Source organism: Sinocyclocheilus rhinocerous, unplaced genomic scaffold (assembly GCF_001515625.1).
Source record: "Sinocyclocheilus rhinocerous isolate Xijiao unplaced genomic scaffold, SAMN03320098_v1.1 scaffold1561, whole genome shotgun sequence".
NCBI lineage: Eukaryota > Metazoa > Chordata > Actinopteri > Cypriniformes > Cyprinidae > Sinocyclocheilus > Sinocyclocheilus rhinocerous.
The window spans coordinates 470,640-491,069 of NW_015652263.1; the positions used below are offsets into that span (position 1 = coordinate 470,640).

The following is a 20,430-nucleotide window of genomic DNA, read 5'->3' on the forward strand; positions in this document are numbered from 1 at the left end:
TTTCTAAAAAATAAAATAACATAGGCCTATATATATAAAAAAAAATTGTTTTAGTCATTTTAGAACTCAAAACTTGTTTCAGTTACTTACCAAAACAACATTTCTTAATTTGCAAGTTTATGCGTTTCATTTAATATTTATTATTTATCTCTTTTTTTTTATTTTAGCTTTATTTCAATTAACAAAAACTATTTTGTAATAGTTTTAGTTCATAGTAACAACACAGATGAAAATCCTTTGTGATTTCTTAGAAAAAAAGGTAATTAATTTAGCACCATTTAACATTCCATTATTAGCATTAAAAGGGGCTAAACTGGAAATGATGACTCATTTATTGATTTATTTATTATTATTAACAATATTTCAGTATTTCTACTTGTTCTGATGAGTAAAAGGAGAAATAGTTATTATTCTTTCTATACTGTATATACTGTACTTTCTAACAAAATTCATTTTTTCACTTCAAACCTTGATTCGCATTCATTTTTATGCGAAATAATTAAAATGTGATCAAATTTTTTATATTTATTTATATTTATGATTTATATTTTATGCAAGTTTGTATTTCAAGATGTATCTATACCTAGCTTAAAGATATGTAAGTACAGTAATATGCAAAGTACCTTTTGTCCATGCAGTGGCTTCTGTCTGACCTAATGACCCTGAAAGAAAGGAAAATGATTATTCTAGTGAACGAATTCCAATCTCATTATTCAGTTTACAAATGGAATCAAATGCACTGTTACAGACTTATAACAAATGCACTTGCACTTCAAAAACAAGAGTAACATACACACTGTTATCATTTCAACATAAAAAATGTGTCTTTCTCTTTATTTATTTATTCCTTCCCTTTCTAGCTTGTACTTATTTGAACAATGCCTAAAACTTGGTATCACAAGCACTTTCTGTGTCTGTTTGCCTCTTTAAGAAGAATCACTTTATGTATTCCCCAATTGTAAGTCGCTTTGGATAAAAGCATCTGCAAAATGACTAAATGTAAATGTAAACATCTGCATTGTTGATAATCTGATCTACTATAAAACAACCGACTTTGAAACCGATTTCAAAATACGCCCAGTCAATATGAAAGGTTATTCGAGAACACAGTACTTACAGTGGAGTGGCTCAGTTTGTCAAAGCGGAATTTCAAGTTTGACCTTGGTGAAGTTTTGTTCTTTCCATCTAAGAAAAACAACAGGCGAGTTATTGTTTTTGTGCCAAGTGCAAGCATTTGTGTGTGCATGCAAGTATACTCATGTTTATGCACATCTCATAGCCACAAATACTGTATGTGGACACCACCTTTTAACTGACAAGTCAGACTATTTTAAATGCGAGTCTGACTATTTCAACTATTACCAATTTCCTATTAATGGTTTTAATGAGAAATGTTCAACAAGCATATATGGGTCTGTTTTTTTTAGGGGTTCAATTACTTTTAGCCAAATACTTGTTTATTTTAGTTAACATTTTTAACATTCTAATGTTCAACATTTCAAATTTTCAAGTAATAGTTGACTCAAAAATAAAAATTTGCTGAAAATTTTGTCACCCTCAGGCCATCCAAGATGTGGATGAGTTTGTTTCTTCATCTGAAGAGATTTGGAGAAATTTAGCATTACTTCACTTGCTCATCAATGGATCCTCTGCAGTGAATGGGTGCCGTCAGAACGAGAGTCCAAACAGCAAATAAAAACATCACAATTATCCACAAGTAAACCACAAATCTTCAGTCCATCATTTAATGTCTTGTGAAGCAAAAAGCTGCATGTTTGTAAGAAACAAATCCATCATCACATTTTTTATTTCAATCCGTTGCTTCCGTAATATCCATAATATTACATTGTTCAGTAAAAAAGTTGTCACATCTGAATCAGTAGAGAAATATGCACAGATCAAGCACCATACAAGCAAAAACAGTTCTAAACAAATATGCTGGTGATCAAGTGATGTAATGCTAAATTTATCTAAATCTATTCCAATGTAGAAACAAACTCATTTATACAAACCAAGTGTGAGTGCATTTTCAGCAATTTTTCATTATTGAAGTTTTTCAATATTTATTTTTTATTTTATTTATATTTACAGCTTTATTGCAATTACAGAAAACAGTGTTCTAAAGAGCTAAAGATGAAATAGTTCCTATCCTATTTCAACTATTACCGATTGCTTATTAATGAAATATGTTCAACAAGCACATGTGAGTGGTTTTCAGGTGTCCACTTACTTTTGGCTGTGCAGTGTATGATTGCTTCAATTTATTTTTATTGTGTATGATTGCTTATTTCACCTGTGGGACTGCGGCACATGATCAGTGGCGTTCCAGAGGTCTGGCTTTCCACGCTGAGAGATGGACTGTACACAGATGAAGCCGTGGAGGGGTGACTGCTCTACAGGACACAACACACAGCAAATGACAGACTGAGTAATCTGCAGAGGTAATGGTAATACTAGTACCATCATCGCTATAGATTGTCCTAGAACTAGCTGTACAGCAGTAATTAGGTATATCGACAAATGTCAGGCTTACTGAATCAATGCAAAGGGCCATTTAGTGTGTGACTGCAAAGCAGCTGTGTACAGGAAGTTTCTGAAGCATAATTGAATTGTTTTCATAGTGAGCTTATCTGAGGTGATTATCTACAGGAGCTTTGAAAGGGAAAGAAACACACTGCAAAAAAAAAATTTCTTAATCATTTTGTCTTGCTTTCCAATTTAAAAAAAACACCTAGACGTGACTCAAGCATAAGTGAATTTTTTCACAGTGAGCTTATGTGAGGTAATTATCTCAAGAGCTTTGCTAGAGTAAGAAACACACTGCAAAAATAATTTTCATAATCATTTAGTTGTTTTACAGCTTAAAAGAAAAATAGAAACATCCTTAAAAAAATCACTTACTTTTTTATTTTTTCCTTTTAAAACTCAGTTGTCAAAATGACAAACTTGTTTTAAGCATAAATTTCATTAAATGTTGTTAGGCTTACATTAAAACTAAATCATATATATATATATATATATATATATATATATAGGTAAATGATATTTTAAGGTATATTATATTAGGCAACTGTTATTTTAAACTGTAATAATATTTTCACATCTATCATATTATGATAAATAAATAAATGTATATATATTAAAAGTACTAAATATATATACATACATATATATATATATATATATATATATATATATATATTCCATTATATATGTATATATATTACATCATAAGATCTTGTGCAGTTTTGCTTCTCAAGTACTCAAGGTTTAAGGATGCTGAGATAATATATACTGTCACTGTTACTGAAATACTGTTGTTGTTTTTTTGCAGTGCATCTCTTGAATCTCAACAGAACTGTTCTGTGTGTGTGTGTAAGTGTGTGTCACCATTTCCAGGTCCTCCAGTCCGTCTCCCTCCCCTGCTGTGCTGCTGAAGCTGCTGGTGCTGGAGGAAGATCGGGAGATATTAGCTCTGCCGCTACACTCTTTCAGCTTCACAAATGGCCTGCAGGACCAAACCAACGGGACAGAGATTACACAACAGAAATCCAGTTTTTTGTTTACTGAAGAACTATGAAGGAGAAAGAAATACCCTTTCACATACATTGCTAAAAGTGAAGGTGCTGGAAAAGGATTTAAAAATAAAGCCCGACTACATATCTGATTCAGCAAATGTCAAAACACTCCAACACTGCACTCACATCTTCTGTACCTGAGGAACTCAAATTGAGAAACCAAATGCAACCCACCTTTCTTTGCTTGGGCAGATCTCTGGTGAACTCGGATTGGATGACGTCTCTGACCTCACATCCTGCGAGTGAGGTAACACTTCTGCTTTTTGGTCACTACAAAAACACAGAGTACAGTTTATGTAGTGCTTTTCTGAAATACTAATGCACAAAAAATGTACATACATACAGACAAACACATCATTGCTGAATTTTCAGCAGTCATTACTCCATTCTTCAGTGTCACACGATCCTTCAGAAATCATTATAATACACTGATTTGGTGCTCAATTATTATTGGTACTCGATTTTTAATATTTCCTATTATTATCAATGTTAAAAAGTTTTTGCTGCTTAATATTTTTGTAAAAACTGTGATACATTTTTCAGGATTCTTTGATGAATAGAAAGGTCAATGAACAGCATTCATTTGAAATATAATTTTTTGTAACATTAGAAATGTCTTTACTGTCACTTTTGATCCATTTAATGTGTCCTTGCTGAATAAAAGTATTAATTAATGTTGTTCTCCCTTTTTTAAATCATGCATACCTCGACTTTTGAATGGTAGTGTATCAGTTTTCACAGACACACACAAAATGTAAAGCAGAAAAACTTTTCAACATTGATAATAATGAGAAATGTTTCTTGATCAGCAAATCAACATATTATCATGATTTCTGAATGATCATGTGACACTAAAGACTGGAGTAATGTATAAAATTGTATGTATATTTGTTTACCTGCGAGATGGATGTTTCTCAGTTGGACTTTCTGTGCTGGAGTGCAGTCTGGGGAACAGACCAGAGCGCCGCTTTACTGGACTCTTTAATGGAGATTTTGCAGACAGCGCTGGAGGCTGACAAACACAAACACACAAAGCTCAGCTCTATAATAATAATACACTGGATGAGATAAGAATTTAATCTGAATAAATGAAAATAATGGAAGTACAGTGAAGGTGCTCTTGGTGCACTCCATGTTATTCTGCTGGAGTCCTCCACCGCTCACACTGGACGGGACCCCTGCCACCACTCCAGGACTCTTGTGTTTATGAGTCACCATCGTCTCCATAGAGTGGCTCCTCACACGCATGGCCCTCTGACAGAGACAGAGACAGAGGAAGAGGGTAAGAGAGGAACAGAAAATGCAAAACTGCAATAAGCATGATTACAAATATATTTGTATTGGCAAATAAAGAGAAATAAGAACGTATGTCACAGTTTAGGTTTATATGTGCATTATTTATATTAGCTGGTTAATAATTTATCTTAAATGACTTATTTTATTACTTTTATGAAAAAAAATTTTTTTTTATATTAGCCCTAAAACTACCCATAATAAAGATGATGGAGTTTGAAAAATGCAATTGTATTAACATGAACAACCAGTAGGTGGAGCTACACACCAGCTTTATACTCAAGCCAAAGGTCAAACAAAGGTTAGAAAACACTATTCTATTCTACTCTATATTTATTTTTTGTCACATTTATATTTTTTGCTTGTAAATTTACAAACTTTGCCACTTAAAAACATTTAAAATATAAATTTTATAATATAATATAATCATTTCTTCAATATGAAATGTTACCCTTTAAAAAAGTACAAACAATCTACGAAATAATCTGGGAGTCTTGTGTTGTTGTATGCATGTTTAATGTATTGTTTAATGTGCACTGGTCATCTGCATCAGTTCGGCTTGGTAATGATACACAGTCACAGCTGCTACACAGATCAGCACTGCAGTGTATGTGTGTGTCTGCAAACCACCCCTCACACACCTCCACCCTGCCTGAAAACACCCACACACAGCAAAACCATGCATATTTGTCACTAACACACACACAGGCCTTCTTAGAACTTAGTCCAGAGCATATTCAGACAAACAGAATCATATGCACACAGACAGACAGACAAGTAAACAGGAAAAGTTTTGGGTTTAAGTCTCTTATGCTCAACAGGGCTGCATTTATTTGAAAACCTGTCAAATGAGTAATTTTGTGAAATATTATTACAATTTAAAATAAATGTGTTCTGTTCTAAAATATTTTTAAATGTATTTTATTCCTGTGATGGCAAAGCTGAATTAGTCTTCAGTCTTCAGGGTCACATGATCCTTCAGAAATCATTCTAATATGCTGATTTGCTAATCAAGAAACATTTCTTATTATTACCAGAGTTGAAAACAGTTATGCTGCTTAATATTTTGGTGATACATTTTTTCAAGATTCTTTGAGGAATACAAAAGAACAGCATTTATTTGAAATAGAAAGCTTTTGTAATATTATTATCTTTGCTGACACTTTTTATCAAGTTATAAATATCAATTGAGAATACTTCACTGAATAGAAGAAATGCAGAGAGCAACATCATTCAGTAAAATCTTTAGTTCTCTGGGTTTTTAAGTGGTCAAGGACAGGACATCTCACCTTAAAAGACTCCAGCAGCCCTCCATGACCTCCATTTTCTAGCTTTTCTTCATCTGTAGTTGATCCCAGTCCTACTGTGGCCAGTGTCTGTCTGTGCAGTTCATCGTGAAGGTTATCTAACAGTGCTGCCCGTGTCCTCTCCTGTCACACACACACACACACACACACACAGAACGACAGATGATAATGCAGATAGGCTAATTAAAGCAATGGTTCACTCCAAAATGAAAACTCATTAGTAAATAATGATAGAATATTCATATTTTGGGGGATTATTCCTCCAAATTAATTGTTTATAGTGAATCGTGGATCTCTGGATTTTTTTCTCACCTCTAGCTTGGCAAACTTGTCTGACTTGCAGCATGCATTTTCTGCGTTGATCAATTTTGTCAGGAGAAATTCCCGGAACTCGGGACCCTGGGAAAGAGTTGATCTCCATCATCTTATGATACAAGTCATCATCTCCTTCAACATTTAACGGAAGCGATCTTCTATATTACCTTCTTAAAGACCGCAGGGTTTGGAAGAGGGGGGCCGAACGGAGGGACATCTTCTCTGGCTGTGACGGACACCTGTGAACACCGATCGATACCTCAGATCAGTGGGATTGATGGGATTGATGGGTCTCTGGAGTAATTCAGTGAGGTGTTCGACAAACCTTGTACGTGGTGTGATCAGTGCAGGGGTTTTCTGCCTGCACTAACACGTAGGCATGAAGGAAGTTGGATGCGATCATATCAGGAACGAATGGTGTGGGCTCTTCCTGGAAGACGGCTGCGACAATGTCATTGCCAATATGTCTCTTCCTCTGGAGCTGAGAGAATATGACACAAGCGGAAAATATTTATAAATATTTTAAATGTAATGGATTTGCCAACACAATTTATAGTCAAGATAAACATACAGGGATTATATTTAAATATAGTTTATTTTATTTTATTTAAATTTTTCAATTTGAAATTAATTGAATTTAATTAAATAAATTATTAATTTATTTATTTTTTGCAATGTGAATTTCATTAAGTACATTTCTCCCTAATTTTCATTTTATCTCCATAAAAGGGTTAGGGTTAACACAAAATATAAATAAATAAATAAATCATGGTAGTATCTTACTTAATTCTTTGATTAATACAAATTTATCAAAAAATGTATAAATAAAAAACACTGTGTTTAGAATTGCAGTCAGGAAAATGTGATATATATTTTATGTCTATTACAGCAATTTAGATTTTGTACATTTCTCCCTATTTTTCATTTCATCTCCACAATTTTACCGCTGGGTTAGGGTTAACACAAATAAACAAACAAATAAATAAATAAACAAATATATAATGGTAGTATCTTAATTCATTCTTTGATTAATAAAAATTGATCAAAGAATTGATTAATAAAAAATGTGTTTAGAATTGCTGTCAGGATTTTTTTTGTCCATTACAGCAATTTAGATTTGGAAGGAACATGTGCTTAACTGTGAAGACAATATTTTTTTCTTGTTGATTTTAGAGTGAAATATGAATACAAAGAGTGTATAAAATCCTTGACAAAAAAAATTACAATAAATAATAAATAACTACAAAATATTTAAATAATAGATATTCATTTGATTTAAAAAGTTTAAGTTAAATAATATTTTAAAATAATTTTAATTATTAAACATTAAAAATGGAAACACACCTGCTGAATGTCTCCTTCTGTAAAGGGGAGTTTTGTGGAAACGTGAAACATGATTTCTCTCTGACGGAACGTGGTATACACAGACTCAGATCCAGTCTGCCCATGAGACACATCCAGACCGCCTCTGAACCTGAGCAGCACAATATCACACACACCAGTCAAATTAGCTCTGCAGAAGTGCTGCTTAGGCAGATCAATCTGATTACCGTGAGCAGACTTCCAGTCAAAATCACACAATGACTAAATGAAATAAATTATTCACAAATGCACTCTTTGAATATTGTTTATTGTTAAAACAAGCCTTTTATGAGTGCGCAGGTGAACCTTGGCAGCAGTTTTCAAAGCTTAATCTCCATCTCTCACCCTTTAAAATCCTGCAGTTCAATATTGTCTCCTAAAACACTGAGGAATTCAGTAAAGGCTGGCGTCTCCTCATTGTTCCCGAACAGCCTTTCCTCTGTCGTCTGATGTGAAGAGACAATCCCAGTGGGAAAAAGAGAGAGAACTTCAGTGAAAGTATGTACAATGAGGACAACAGCTCAAGACTGACTCTCACCTGACCAAACTTCTGATAGATGACTCCAAACTTGAAAGTGTTGTTCACTTCGTGCTCATCAAAACTGACGATCATTTGCGAGGCCTTGGGCGAGAGAAAACAGAAAGTGAGCGAAAGCGCCCGCAGGGGTAAATATGTGTGTCAGTGCCTTTCCATAATTCAGGCGTTTGTGTTTGCCATGCCTGACAGACCATGCAAAGCCTTGAGATGGTCAAGGCTCCTCTCAAACACACTATGTGGCTCAGGCATGCCAGGCAGTGTAAAGCAGATGGATTTGTGACTCCCCCGGAGCACGGGAACATATTAATTCAGATGACTTGGGTACTAGGGTGAAACGGAGCAAAGCCCAGCCCTAATTTCACCCTGATGCCTGGAGTAGGTAAGTCACAGATGGAGTGAGAAACACAGAAATGCTCACCCTAGGGTAGAGGACGGGGTTGAACTTCAGACCGGTGACATCATCGCAGAGCAGCTGAAACACATAGGACATAACTGATGTGAACATCTCGCATCCTTTGAGTGGATTGAGGGAAGTTCAAAAGAGGTCTGCTGAGTACTTGAAGTCTTGAGATACTTTGTGAGACAGACTTTTTTTGAGAATTTGAGTCCTCATACACTTTAAAAGTTTGACTGCAGGCCTACATAATGTGATTGTAGTCTATAAAGATGCCTTCATCAAATTTTTTTTTTAAATAAATACTGTTCTTTTCAACTTTATATTCATCACAGAACCCACAGGGCCAGTATATATATACAATGCAAAAAATTTGAATTAAAATAAATGCATTTTTAATTTACAAAAACATTTTTTTTTTTTATAAATCCTGTTCTTTTCAACTTTATATTCATCACAGAATCCTGAAAAAAGTACCACAGTTTCCACAAAAAATTAAGCATTAACTTTTTTCAATATTGATATTAAGAAATGTTTCTGTAGCTCCGAATCAGCATATTAAAATGATTTCTGAAGTATCACATGACACTGAAGACTGAAGTAATGATGGTGAAAATTTAGATTTTCCATCACAGGAATAAATTAAATTTTAAAACATATTACAATAGAAATCAGTTATTTTTTAACATATTATTTCACAACATTTCTGTTTCTACTATATTTGTGATTACATGCAACGCAGCCTTGGTGAACATAAGAGATGTCTTTCAAAAGCATTTAAAAATCTTGCTGACCTCAAACATTTAAACAATTGTGCATATAGCACTTCCTATTTTCTATAAATTAAATATTTGCTTGGATGTGTAAAGCTAACTTATACATGTTCTAGATTATTAGACATTAAGGTCACAGAAAATGTCTCTTAAGTCACTGACAGTTTTGCACACGTTTCTTATGATCCTAAAGACTGTTTCATTGAAAAGTTGTTATTAAGCCAATAGACAGTTTTGATTTGATTTGATGCTATTTAATAGCATTGACTTTGGTCTGGTGCTGCATATCTTGCCAATACACACCTTGGCTATCTGTGGTACGCTGGGTAGATGTAGGAGGCCTTCAAGTGGGATTCGCTCATGAAGGGTCTTTGTTTTTGACCTAGAAAATGACATAAAAAATAATTACTCAGCTATTTACTATGACAATACAGACCTACCTAGCAATGACTATACCATATATAGTTTCAATATGTGCTGAACATGGCACCTGAGCATGATGCGGAGTGACTCCTGTCCATCTGCCTCCTCATACTGCAGAGACATGATGAGGTGTCCCATACTACTGCCTGTGCAGTAATAGTTCATGTGCTCCTGAGAAAGAGAAAGGTGTTTCCACAGGCGTCATTTCACAAGTTCGTTCCTCAAATTTTTCGATATGGAGAGGTTCATTTTCCAGTAGACTGCATTTGCATTTTTATCACTCAAGTGTGGCTCTCTGTCAAGCTCTCTGTGACACACAACTGATACCAAAATGTGGCGTACAAAATGTTTGTTCAAAGAGGCGCCATCACACCTCGTATCCAAGTGTTATGAAGAACTGTGAGTGAATAAGCTTCGGGCACATGACATATTACCTCAGACAGGACACTTACTTTCAGCTAAAAGCTAAAATATCCTGGGCATACATGGGTATTTCTTCAAATATGGATACTTTTGCCCTGTAAACCTACAGTATAGAAATTAAACATACCGTCAGAATTAACAAAAGAATCCTCACCTTTCCCAGAAAGTGTTTGCGATAAGCCCGTGAGATGCTGTTACACTCCAGCCTGTAGCCTCCTCCTCCTCCTCCTCCTCCACCAGGACTCAGACCATCCTCCTCCTCCTCACAGAAGCTGCTGTCTGAGGACGTGGGCGTCCCGACCGGAGCCTCGGGATCCTCAATCCAATATCCACCAAACTGAGGTAAAATGACCTGAGGGTAGGGACCACCCTTCTCCAGGACCTAGACAACAAAGCCAAAAAAATAACATAAATGGTCAGCAAAGTCATAACTGGTTTTAATTATATATTTCAATTATACTTTATAATAATTTTTATTGTTAAATCATTCACAAGCCCCACAGATCTGCAACTATAATCTAACTATTGTACACACTTATACACACTACTTTTCAAAAATTTGGGAGTCTGTACAATTTTTAAATCTTTTTTTTTTTTAAATGCTCACCAAGGCTGCATTTAACCCTCTGGGGTCTGAGGGGGTTTTGGGGCCCTGGAGAAGTTTTGACATGCCCTGACATTTGTGTTTTTTCAGTATCTTAAAAACATATTAATGGCTAAAGTCTGATGACACTGTAATCAGCACAAACTGGGCTACAATAATATGTAAGAAGCATGAATGTACTTATTTGTGTTTTTGAGAAAACAATGTTTATGCGTGGTTAGTGAAAAACTCAATTAAAATTTTTAAGTCACTGAAATAAGGCCATAAAACACATACAGCATATTTGTTCACAAGACTTTTGAGAACAGGATGTTGGAGACTAGAATTTTTGCAACAAAATGATGTGAAAATCATCCTGTTCATTCATTCACAGAAAACAATACGCTGATTTAACTTTTGTAAGACGTGATTTGTGTTAGAAAGGCTGTATGCGAGGGAGTGACAATGGCCATGTTTGAAGCTCCATAAGATGTCATTTATTCCTGTGATTGCAAAGCTGAATTTTCAGCAGCCATTACTTCTTCAGTGTCACATGATCCTTTAGAAATTATTCTAATATGCAGTTTTGGTGCTTCTTATTATAATCAATGTTGAAAACTGTTGTTCTGTTTAATATTTTTTCTTAATATCTTGATGTATCTTTTTCGGGATGCTTTGATGAATAGAAAGTTCAAAAGAATGCCATTTATTTAAAATAGAAATCTTTTGTAACATTACAAATAAAATGTCTATATGAAAAATATTTTAATCAAACTTTCATTACATTTATAACTATTACCTGTTAACAAAAGCAATGCTGAAGTTATTAATGAAAGCTAATGGCTACCTATAAAACTATGGAAAAATAAATAGCACAGTGTATGAGATTTGTTGCCAGGGACAACAGTTTAGCAATCATTACACAAACATCTACATGCAGTGATTAACCAATCAGGATCAAGTATTCCAAAGAGCTGTGTAATAAATAGAGACAATCTGTTCCTTTCAGCCTTAAAACACTTGGAACATAATGAAAACCCTCTTGTGCTAAATTGCTAATACACAAACAAATTAATATAGAGTACATAGAACTATTGTGTTTAGAAGTATTGTGTGTGTGTGTGTGTGTGTGTACCTGGTATTTATTCCACAAGGATAGTAATACCAGTAAATTTTGACCTTGTGGGGACATTTTAGGTCCCCATGAGGAAACAAGCTTATACATCATACAGAATGAAGTTTTTTGAAAATCTAAAAATGCAGAAAGTTTCCTGTAAGCAATCCGGGGGTAAGGGATATAGTCATCCTGTAGGAGAGAAAAAGACATTTGATCATAGGATAGCATCGAAAAGTCAACCAAATGTATTACAGTCTGTTTATTGCAATAAAAACCCCCAAGGGCAGGATAGAGGAATAATATCTACACCAGAATATGACTGATAAAAAAATTATAATAAAATAACGGCAACAGCAACAAAAAAAGACATATTGATTATTCTCTGCTTGCATTCCAATAACCATATATTGGATTTAAAGGGTTTTATTCTGCTTTTGGTCTCTCTGGCAGAATCTGAAGGCCATCATCACTGACCTTTACGTCACCAAATGTAAAAAAGTACTTGATGTTGATTGATGCTGTAGAACTCAAGACTGTGGCTGATGTTTATCAGAATATTAATAGGGAAGAAAAGAGCCCACTCACAAACATACACTTACAGACACAATACACACACACACACACACACATTCACAATACCAGCCAAACCTTGTATTTCTTAGTCTCCTCAGTTTTGGGAATCTGCCGTGTCCAGGAAAGCAGAAGAGGGTGAAAAGAGAAAGAATAAATGACAAACTAAACAATAAACGCTGTTATTCAAATGAGCTCCCCAAATAAAGCAGCTCTGTTTACAGTTAATAAAACCTTCAGAACATTTTTGTCCTTTTACAAATTTTTATGACTGATGGCTAATATCAAGTTATTTTGTCAAAAACTGTGGTTACCATGCTAAAATAGTTTCCACCTGACAGTTCAGGAAAAAACAGTTGCCTTAGAGATAAATAAAGGAAGAAGCTCTTGTTCACTTGGAAACATTTGTAATGCTTGTTGTGAATCTCTACATCTGAATATTGCGACACCAATGACAATTATCTGTAACATGAATACAATGTCAGATATTAAATATAGCTGATATTTATCAACAATATTGCTAATCTCTTTATCTTAGCTGTTAAGTACAGAGACTGTTCTAAATGACATTACTAAAATTAAACAGATAATTTAAGCATAATTAAGATAATTAAACAAATAAAATAAAAATATAATATGTAAATTAATTAATAAAATAAATTGCATTTACATGGTAATTAAAAGTATTTTATTTATTTATTTAATTATGTAATATTTAAATTATTTTAAATTCATTTATATTAAAATGCTAATTAATTTCTAGTTTTAATGAAAAAAAAAATTTAAAAATCGAATAAAATATATATTATAAAATTATAAAAAAAATATATTATGTAAAATAAAAATATGTTTTATCAGATTTTATTTTAAAGTTTAAATTTGTGGGATTGTTTCCCTTTCATAAATATTAGGCATGAATTGTAACTATAAACTGAAAAAGAAAACTTGGTAACACTTTATTTTAAGGTGTCTATGTTACACAGGTTACATGTAATTACTATTATAATAACAATTAATTATGCATAATTACACGCAAGTAACCCAAAGACAAACCCTTATCTTAACCCTAACCATATAGTAAGTACACGTAGTTAATTAATATTACTCAGTACTTAAATGTATAATTACACTGTAACAATGACACCTTAAAATAAAGTGTAACCGAAAACAGGAAATGGTCAATTCCCTGGGCACTGTGCATGCTACAGAACTAGGGAGCTGACAAAGGCACACCTTCATCTTTGATCGAAAACATCACAAGTACATGTGATCCATTGGAGAGAGACATCAGTCCTTCAGACAAACCTTTGCATCGATCTGTCACTCATACTGAGGTCTGGACAAGAAGACCGAGGGCTTTAATCCTGCCTCAACATAGTATTGATCAGCTGATCTTAAGCTACCTGCTGCCCATCATCTACACACTCTCACAAACACACACAAGATGACAACAACACAATCATGCTGCTCTTATATAACAGGTCAGTATGTCCTGTTCCCAGTCTCTCGCCCCTGTGGAGCTCCTACCAAACCCCCACCCAAAGACCCACCACAGAGAAAAGTGCTGGCTAAATCAATGAGTTTGAAATGAGCTGGAATGTGTAATTATTCATTCAGAGTAATTCAGGACTGGTCCACTGGAGAGAGAACACTTAGCCAGCACTCAAGGGCAAAAAAACATGTTGTGATTATCAAATTATTATACAGTAAAATTCTCTTCAGCTAAAGTACAAAGTTATTGGAGGAATACTGTTATTAGAGGACTCTTATTCTAAAGGAGGACATTTAGAATAAACAACACTTATAAGATCATCTGAATGATGGAAGGAGTCTTACCTGCATCCTTTCCAACATGTCGAAGAACTCCGCCGACTGGAAAAGAAAAGAAAATTGAGATTTATGGTTTTGTGGTGATATTTACATCAAACCATTTTTTTTATCATTACCTGACAGGAAATTGTAGAATCAAGAAAGAAGCGAGGATTAATACATTATGACACAACTTATTTTTACTATGATAAGTTGTGTCATTACTATTTTCTATACTGTAAAATAATATTAAAGGCATCAAAACTTGTACCGTTGTTAAAATTCTGACCAATACCAAGAATCTGATCATTATTTTCATGTCATGGTTGATAACAGATAAATGGCAGATTAAAATTCTATACACTTTTTCTAAATAAATAAAAAAATGAAACACTAAATCCCAAAATCATTACATCGTTTTAAATGCTACAGATGAAAATGAGCATCAAAGCATGAAAATGTGAATATCTATTTTGAGATTTAGAAAATTACATTTAACAGTGTTATTAAATTATTAAATTATTAAGTTTTAAAGATCAACATTAAGTGAGCACTAACAAGATAATCTACAAGTAAAAATGGGTAAAATGAGCATGCTCAAATGCATGTAAGAAAAATAAAATAATGATAAAATAATAGATATGGAACCAATTTATTGAGCATCCCTAATCAAAACCCAAAGATTTTTTTTTTTATTAAATTACTTTAAAAATATATATTAAAAAAATACTTAAAATAAAATATTAATAAAATAAAGTTAAAAATTAAATTAAATTAAATTAAATTATCGATATGGAACCTAATTGAAAGCCAAAATATACAGTACAAGCTAAGAAAAACCTTTTTTACAGTTATTAAAAAAGCTAAATAACTAAATCACTTGAAAAATGACTAAAAAACACTTTAAAAATACTTTTAAAAAGCTAAACTTTAAACTTTAAGAATGCTAAAATATTATAAGCAACTTCAGTATGATGAGAAAACAAAACAAATCTTACATTTCAGTCTTATATTTCATTTTGGTCTCAACCCTTTGTCTATAGATTCTCTGCTCACTCTAGACATTCCCTTAATCAACATGAGGTGCATCCTGGGATGCTTTTTAAAGCATACTAAAGAAGTTCCCATGTATAATGGACTCTCAAGCCTACACACCCAACTCCCACAGCCTCACACAGCAAAGCCTGATCGTATCTAAAATCAAGTCAACAACTACAGACTTGTCCGCAATCCACTGCACATTTGTAGCGCTATCTCATAAATATGGAATGTAATATAGGTCAAGATATGCTCAATGCATTGTAAATAACTTCAAATGCCTCTTTCTCCATGCAGACTTAACAAACCATAATACTTCCTCACTCTAAATCAAATGTACTAAAGCTTGACAGCTGCATTTAATTTATGGGCTGTGCAACCATTAGGGCTTAATTATTAGTTATTTAAGAAATACAATAGAGGTTTAAAGCACAATTTGTAGTCTAGACCTGAAGGGCTTACAATAAAAACAACTCTCAAATATTCTTTGCACAATATTTCTACTGAACTCAGAGTCTCTTACCTTGACAGAGCACCCCTGCTAGTTAAGAGGCAGTAGAACAGAAAAACATCTGATATTTGTTCAAAACCGACCCCCTGGGTTTAAGAATATTCCTGTGATCAGACGGAGTGTAACAGATGCAAGTAGGACAGAACAAATGCAGATCGGTTAATGTTTAACCTGCCATGGATCCAAGGGCAACTCACTTCACAAAGTCAACAGAGTAAAGCCCAGCTGAGACATAGTTGACCAAATAACCTTGAGGAACTGAGACCACAACATCAATAGGACGCATGAGGGTAACTTCTTAACGCTAAAGAGGAACGGGTGGCCAAAGAAGGAACAATCCGAGTGGATGTGTATATTTTTGGAAAGGCTTTTGACCTTTTTTGCTTATATATTGGATATTGACTTTGTTTTTGTCCCACAACCAAACAAAACTCACGAGTCAGCAGTCCAATGCCTGAAGCAGTTTGCGTGAGCACATCAAATCAAATATAAAACATAAGAGCTACACGATAAAAAATTCACATAGGTCTTAAATTATGCCGTAGTGTCATAGTAAGGTTATGAAGAGACAGAGCTTATCTCCCAACACAACCTGTTATTCCCACTGTTGTCTCAGACAAGATTATCACCATATTCTGGATCTTTGAAGTTTCACCCATTTTATAATGAAGCACGCAATACATCCAAACATTTTCTAGTAGACATAAAAAGTCCCTGATATTTGATAAGACACCATCAATCACTATATATATATATATATATATATATATATATTATAATGGCATCCAAAATAAATGTTTTTGTTTACAAAATATATGTGTGTGTGCTGTGTATATTTGATTTGGCATATATAAATAAACACGCATACAGTATATATTTTGACAATATTTACATGTATTTACTTGTATATATTTATATTCATATAATTTATATTATATATAAATATATTAAATATAACATATAACATATTTTTCTTAAATATATACATGCATGTGTGTGCATGTAATATACATAATAAATATACACAGTACACACATATATTATGCAAGTAAAAACTTTTATTTTGGATGCGATTAATCACGATTAATTGCCTGACAGCACTTATACTGTATATATCTCAGTTGTAAATAAAAATAAAATATTATTGGAGTATGTCTTAAAAGAAAATACCATATTTTAATCTTCCTACTTCAAATTTCACATTTAATTCAATTTGTGAATTGCTGTTTCTTTGTAATTATTTGTGAAATTTCTGAGTGAAAATATTAAGTATCACAGTAAATAGTTAATTTCTACATATGCTAATACATTGTAGCATTTCTAGTTGCAAAAGTTACCATTAGACCATAAATTAACAATGAACTTCAAAAATTTTGAGTATTTTCAAAAATAAATAAATAAAAAAACTTAAAAATGGAAGTGAATGGGGCAATATGTAAATATTAACATACTTTTTCAATAGTATAGCCACAAAATGACTAAAATGACAGCTGAAATGAGAAGAAAAACATTACAGCTCAAATAATACACACACGCCGACAGAAGAATTAATGTAAGTGCTTTTATAAATCTGCTTTCAAATTATCTACATATTGGCCTCATTTACTTTCATTGTAAACACCTCACTGTAACATTTATTTTGAGGGACGTGTTGAAATAATTTTTGTGGTAGTCAGCATTAAGCACAAATGTTGATGATTGAGCTTAAATAAAACATTTTATAAAAGCTGTTCATTGTTAGTTCATTATAATAAATGCATTAGCAAATGTTATCAAATTGAACCTTATACTGTAAAATGCTGCCATTTCTTTAATAAAAACACTTGAAAGTGTTGTTTATTTGAATTTGCAAGTAGTTATAGGTAGAAATAGACACCGATATAGAGGCAGTGGGGTAATAAAGTGTGCATCTGGGACTCTGTCCAGAACTGGCTGATAAACAGATACAGTATTACATAAAGACACAGACACACTAGAATGAATGAATGAACTGCAGCGGTGCAGGAGGTCTATGCTGTGTCAAATACACACTAACAAGCCTCATCAATACCCCCATCCCACAATAAACACACAGCGAGTCGAATACCTCTCACATTGTGTTTCCCCCCATCACACAGGCGATCATACCTCTCTCCTCTGATTAGCTGTGCTCCTCTATGCAAAGTGAATGGGGCAATATGTAAATATTAACATACTTTTTCAATAGTAGCTATAGCCACAAAATGACTAAAATGACAGCTGAAATGAGAAGAAAAACATTACAGCTCAAATAATACACAGACGCCGACAGAAGAATTCATGTAAGTGCTTTTATAAATCTGCTTTCAAATTATCTACATATTGGCCTCATTTACTTTCATTGTAAACACCTCACTGTAACATTTATTTTGAGGGACGTGTTGAAATAATTTTTGTGGTAGTCAGCATTAAGCACAAATGTTGATGATTGAGCTTAAATAAAACATTTTATAAAAGCTGTTCATTGTTAGTTCATTATAATAAATGCATTAGCAAATGTTATCAAATTGAACCTTATACTGTAAAATGCTGCCATTTCTTTAATAAAAACACTTGAAAGTGTTGTTTATTTGAATTTGCAAGTAGTTATAGGTAGAAATAGACACCGATATAGAGGCAGTGGGGTAATAAAGTGTGCATCTGGGACTCTGTCCAGAACTGGCTGATAAACAGATACAGTATTACATAAAGACACAGACACACTAGAATGAATGAATGAACTGCAGCGGTGCAGGAGGTCTATGCTGTGTCAAATACACACTAACAAGCCTCATCAATACCCCCATCCCACAATAAACACACAGCGAGTCGAATACCTCTCACATTGTGTTTCCCCCCATCACACAGGCGATCATACCTCTCTCCTCTGATTAGCTGTGCTCCTCTATGCAAACACTTTACAAAACAGGAAGAGGACGACTTGGCAGTGTGCACTGGCTCCACACCCTAAAACTGGTCTTACCAGTGTGTCTGTGCTTAGGAGTTATTAATTTCTCCCATTCTCTCTGCCTTTTGTAGTTCTGCTTTGTATATGACCAACAGCTGTTTGAACCACAGTTCACGAGAGCTCATCAAGTCCGCACACTTGCTTTCCTCCCTTTCCTCTTTTCTTCTTTAGACACTGTGTTTACATTGGGAGTGGCCACCAGTTGTGTGAACAACATAATTATATATCTTAAAGGACACATACACATTAATATGTCCCTACTAAATGTAATGTATACACAGGTGTTAATGGAGTCTTTGCACATTGTGGGAGTGTTTTGAGTGGGTGAGTGTGTGTTTTTGTGTCAGGTTTTGGCTACAGTGTTTGGGCCAAAAGTCCCCACAAGAATAGTTAAACCTGAAAAGAGGTACAGTACATTGTGTAGAGTTAACATGTGTTCTGCAAACATTTCTTTGCAATGTGTAAAGTGACTCTAAGGACAAAGTTGGGAACTGGAAACTTGTTATGTGAGTTTTTCAATGACAAGTATATTTTAGGATTGCTGCAATGCAAACTAATACTAGATTTACACTACTTTTTAAGTATACGCAGTGCTAACTAGTCAAAATATAATTTTATTTATAATATACACTATTGTTCAAAAGTTTGGTGTTATTTTTTGTTTTGTTTTTAATAGAAGCCTCTTACGCCCACCAAATCTGCATTTGTTTTTTTAACAAAAATGCACAGCAAAAACAACAATATTGTGAAATATTATTTCAATTTAAAATTACTATTTTATATTTTTATATATTTTAAAATGTTATTTATTTCTGTGATGGCAAAGCTGAATTTTCAGCAGCATTCCTCCAGTCTTCAGTGTCACATGATCCTTCAGAAATAATTCTAATATTCTGATTTGGTATAAAATATGTGACCCTGGACCACAAAACCTTAAAGGGGTCATATGATGCGATTTCAATTTTTCCTTTCTCTTTGGAGTGTTACAAGCTCTTGGTGCATAAAGAAGATCTGTAAAGTTGCAAAGACTAAAGTCTCAAATCCAAAGAGATATTCTTTATAAAAGTTAAGAGTCAGCCACGCCTACCTAAAAAGCCTCGTTCTAACACGCCCCCACATATCTACATCAGATGTGGGAAGATTTGCATAACGCCGCTCAAATGTTCACGCAAAGAAAGAAGGCGTAACTTTTATTCTCGCTGTAGTTTTGTTGTTGCCGCTGCCATGTCGTAAAGACGCTGTGTGCTTCGTTGTGAAAGCAAAACTACTGTGTTTGGTCTTCCAAAAGAGGACGATATGATCCGTGCTGGTCGCTGAGGAAATGCTACAACTTTGCGCTGTGGATTGCCGGATCGGCTTTCACTGTGAACGAAGCGGAGTCCAGCCCGGGGTCGTCACATGTGGTTGCCGCAAGCCCGCCGGACACTCCTT

General features: G+C 33.9%; 1 protein-coding gene across 1 annotated transcript in view; it reads right to left on the minus strand.

Moving 5' to 3' along the window:
* The window catches only part of rap1gap2a (RAP1 GTPase activating protein 2a), a 46,760-nt gene that overhangs the window by 1,534 nt on the left and 24,796 nt on the right, over positions 1 to 20,430 (minus strand). Inside the window, exons 3-23 of the mRNA XM_016519939.1 lie at positions 14,513 to 14,548; positions 12,268 to 12,295; positions 11,362 to 11,367; positions 10,561 to 10,787; positions 10,051 to 10,154; positions 9,864 to 9,942; positions 8,812 to 8,865; positions 8,394 to 8,477; positions 8,201 to 8,301; positions 7,838 to 7,967; positions 6,819 to 6,974; positions 6,661 to 6,732; positions 6,491 to 6,577; positions 6,161 to 6,301; positions 4,686 to 4,832; positions 4,475 to 4,590; positions 3,753 to 3,848; positions 3,391 to 3,508; positions 2,294 to 2,393; positions 1,118 to 1,185; positions 624 to 662 (exon numbers count right to left, since the gene is read on the minus strand). Of these exons, the coding sequence (XP_016375425.1) occupies positions 654 to 662; positions 1,118 to 1,185; positions 2,294 to 2,393; positions 3,391 to 3,508; positions 3,753 to 3,848; positions 4,475 to 4,590; positions 4,686 to 4,832; positions 6,161 to 6,301; positions 6,491 to 6,577; positions 6,661 to 6,732; positions 6,819 to 6,974; positions 7,838 to 7,967; positions 8,201 to 8,301; positions 8,394 to 8,477; positions 8,812 to 8,865; positions 9,864 to 9,942; positions 10,051 to 10,154; positions 10,561 to 10,787; positions 11,362 to 11,367; positions 12,268 to 12,295; positions 14,513 to 14,548 (1,959 nt within the window). The 3' untranslated portion in view covers positions 624 to 653. The remainder of the gene's footprint in view (positions 1 to 623; positions 663 to 1,117; positions 1,186 to 2,293; positions 2,394 to 3,390; positions 3,509 to 3,752; positions 3,849 to 4,474; positions 4,591 to 4,685; positions 4,833 to 6,160; positions 6,302 to 6,490; positions 6,578 to 6,660; positions 6,733 to 6,818; positions 6,975 to 7,837; positions 7,968 to 8,200; positions 8,302 to 8,393; positions 8,478 to 8,811; positions 8,866 to 9,863; positions 9,943 to 10,050; positions 10,155 to 10,560; positions 10,788 to 11,361; positions 11,368 to 12,267; positions 12,296 to 14,512; positions 14,549 to 20,430) is intronic.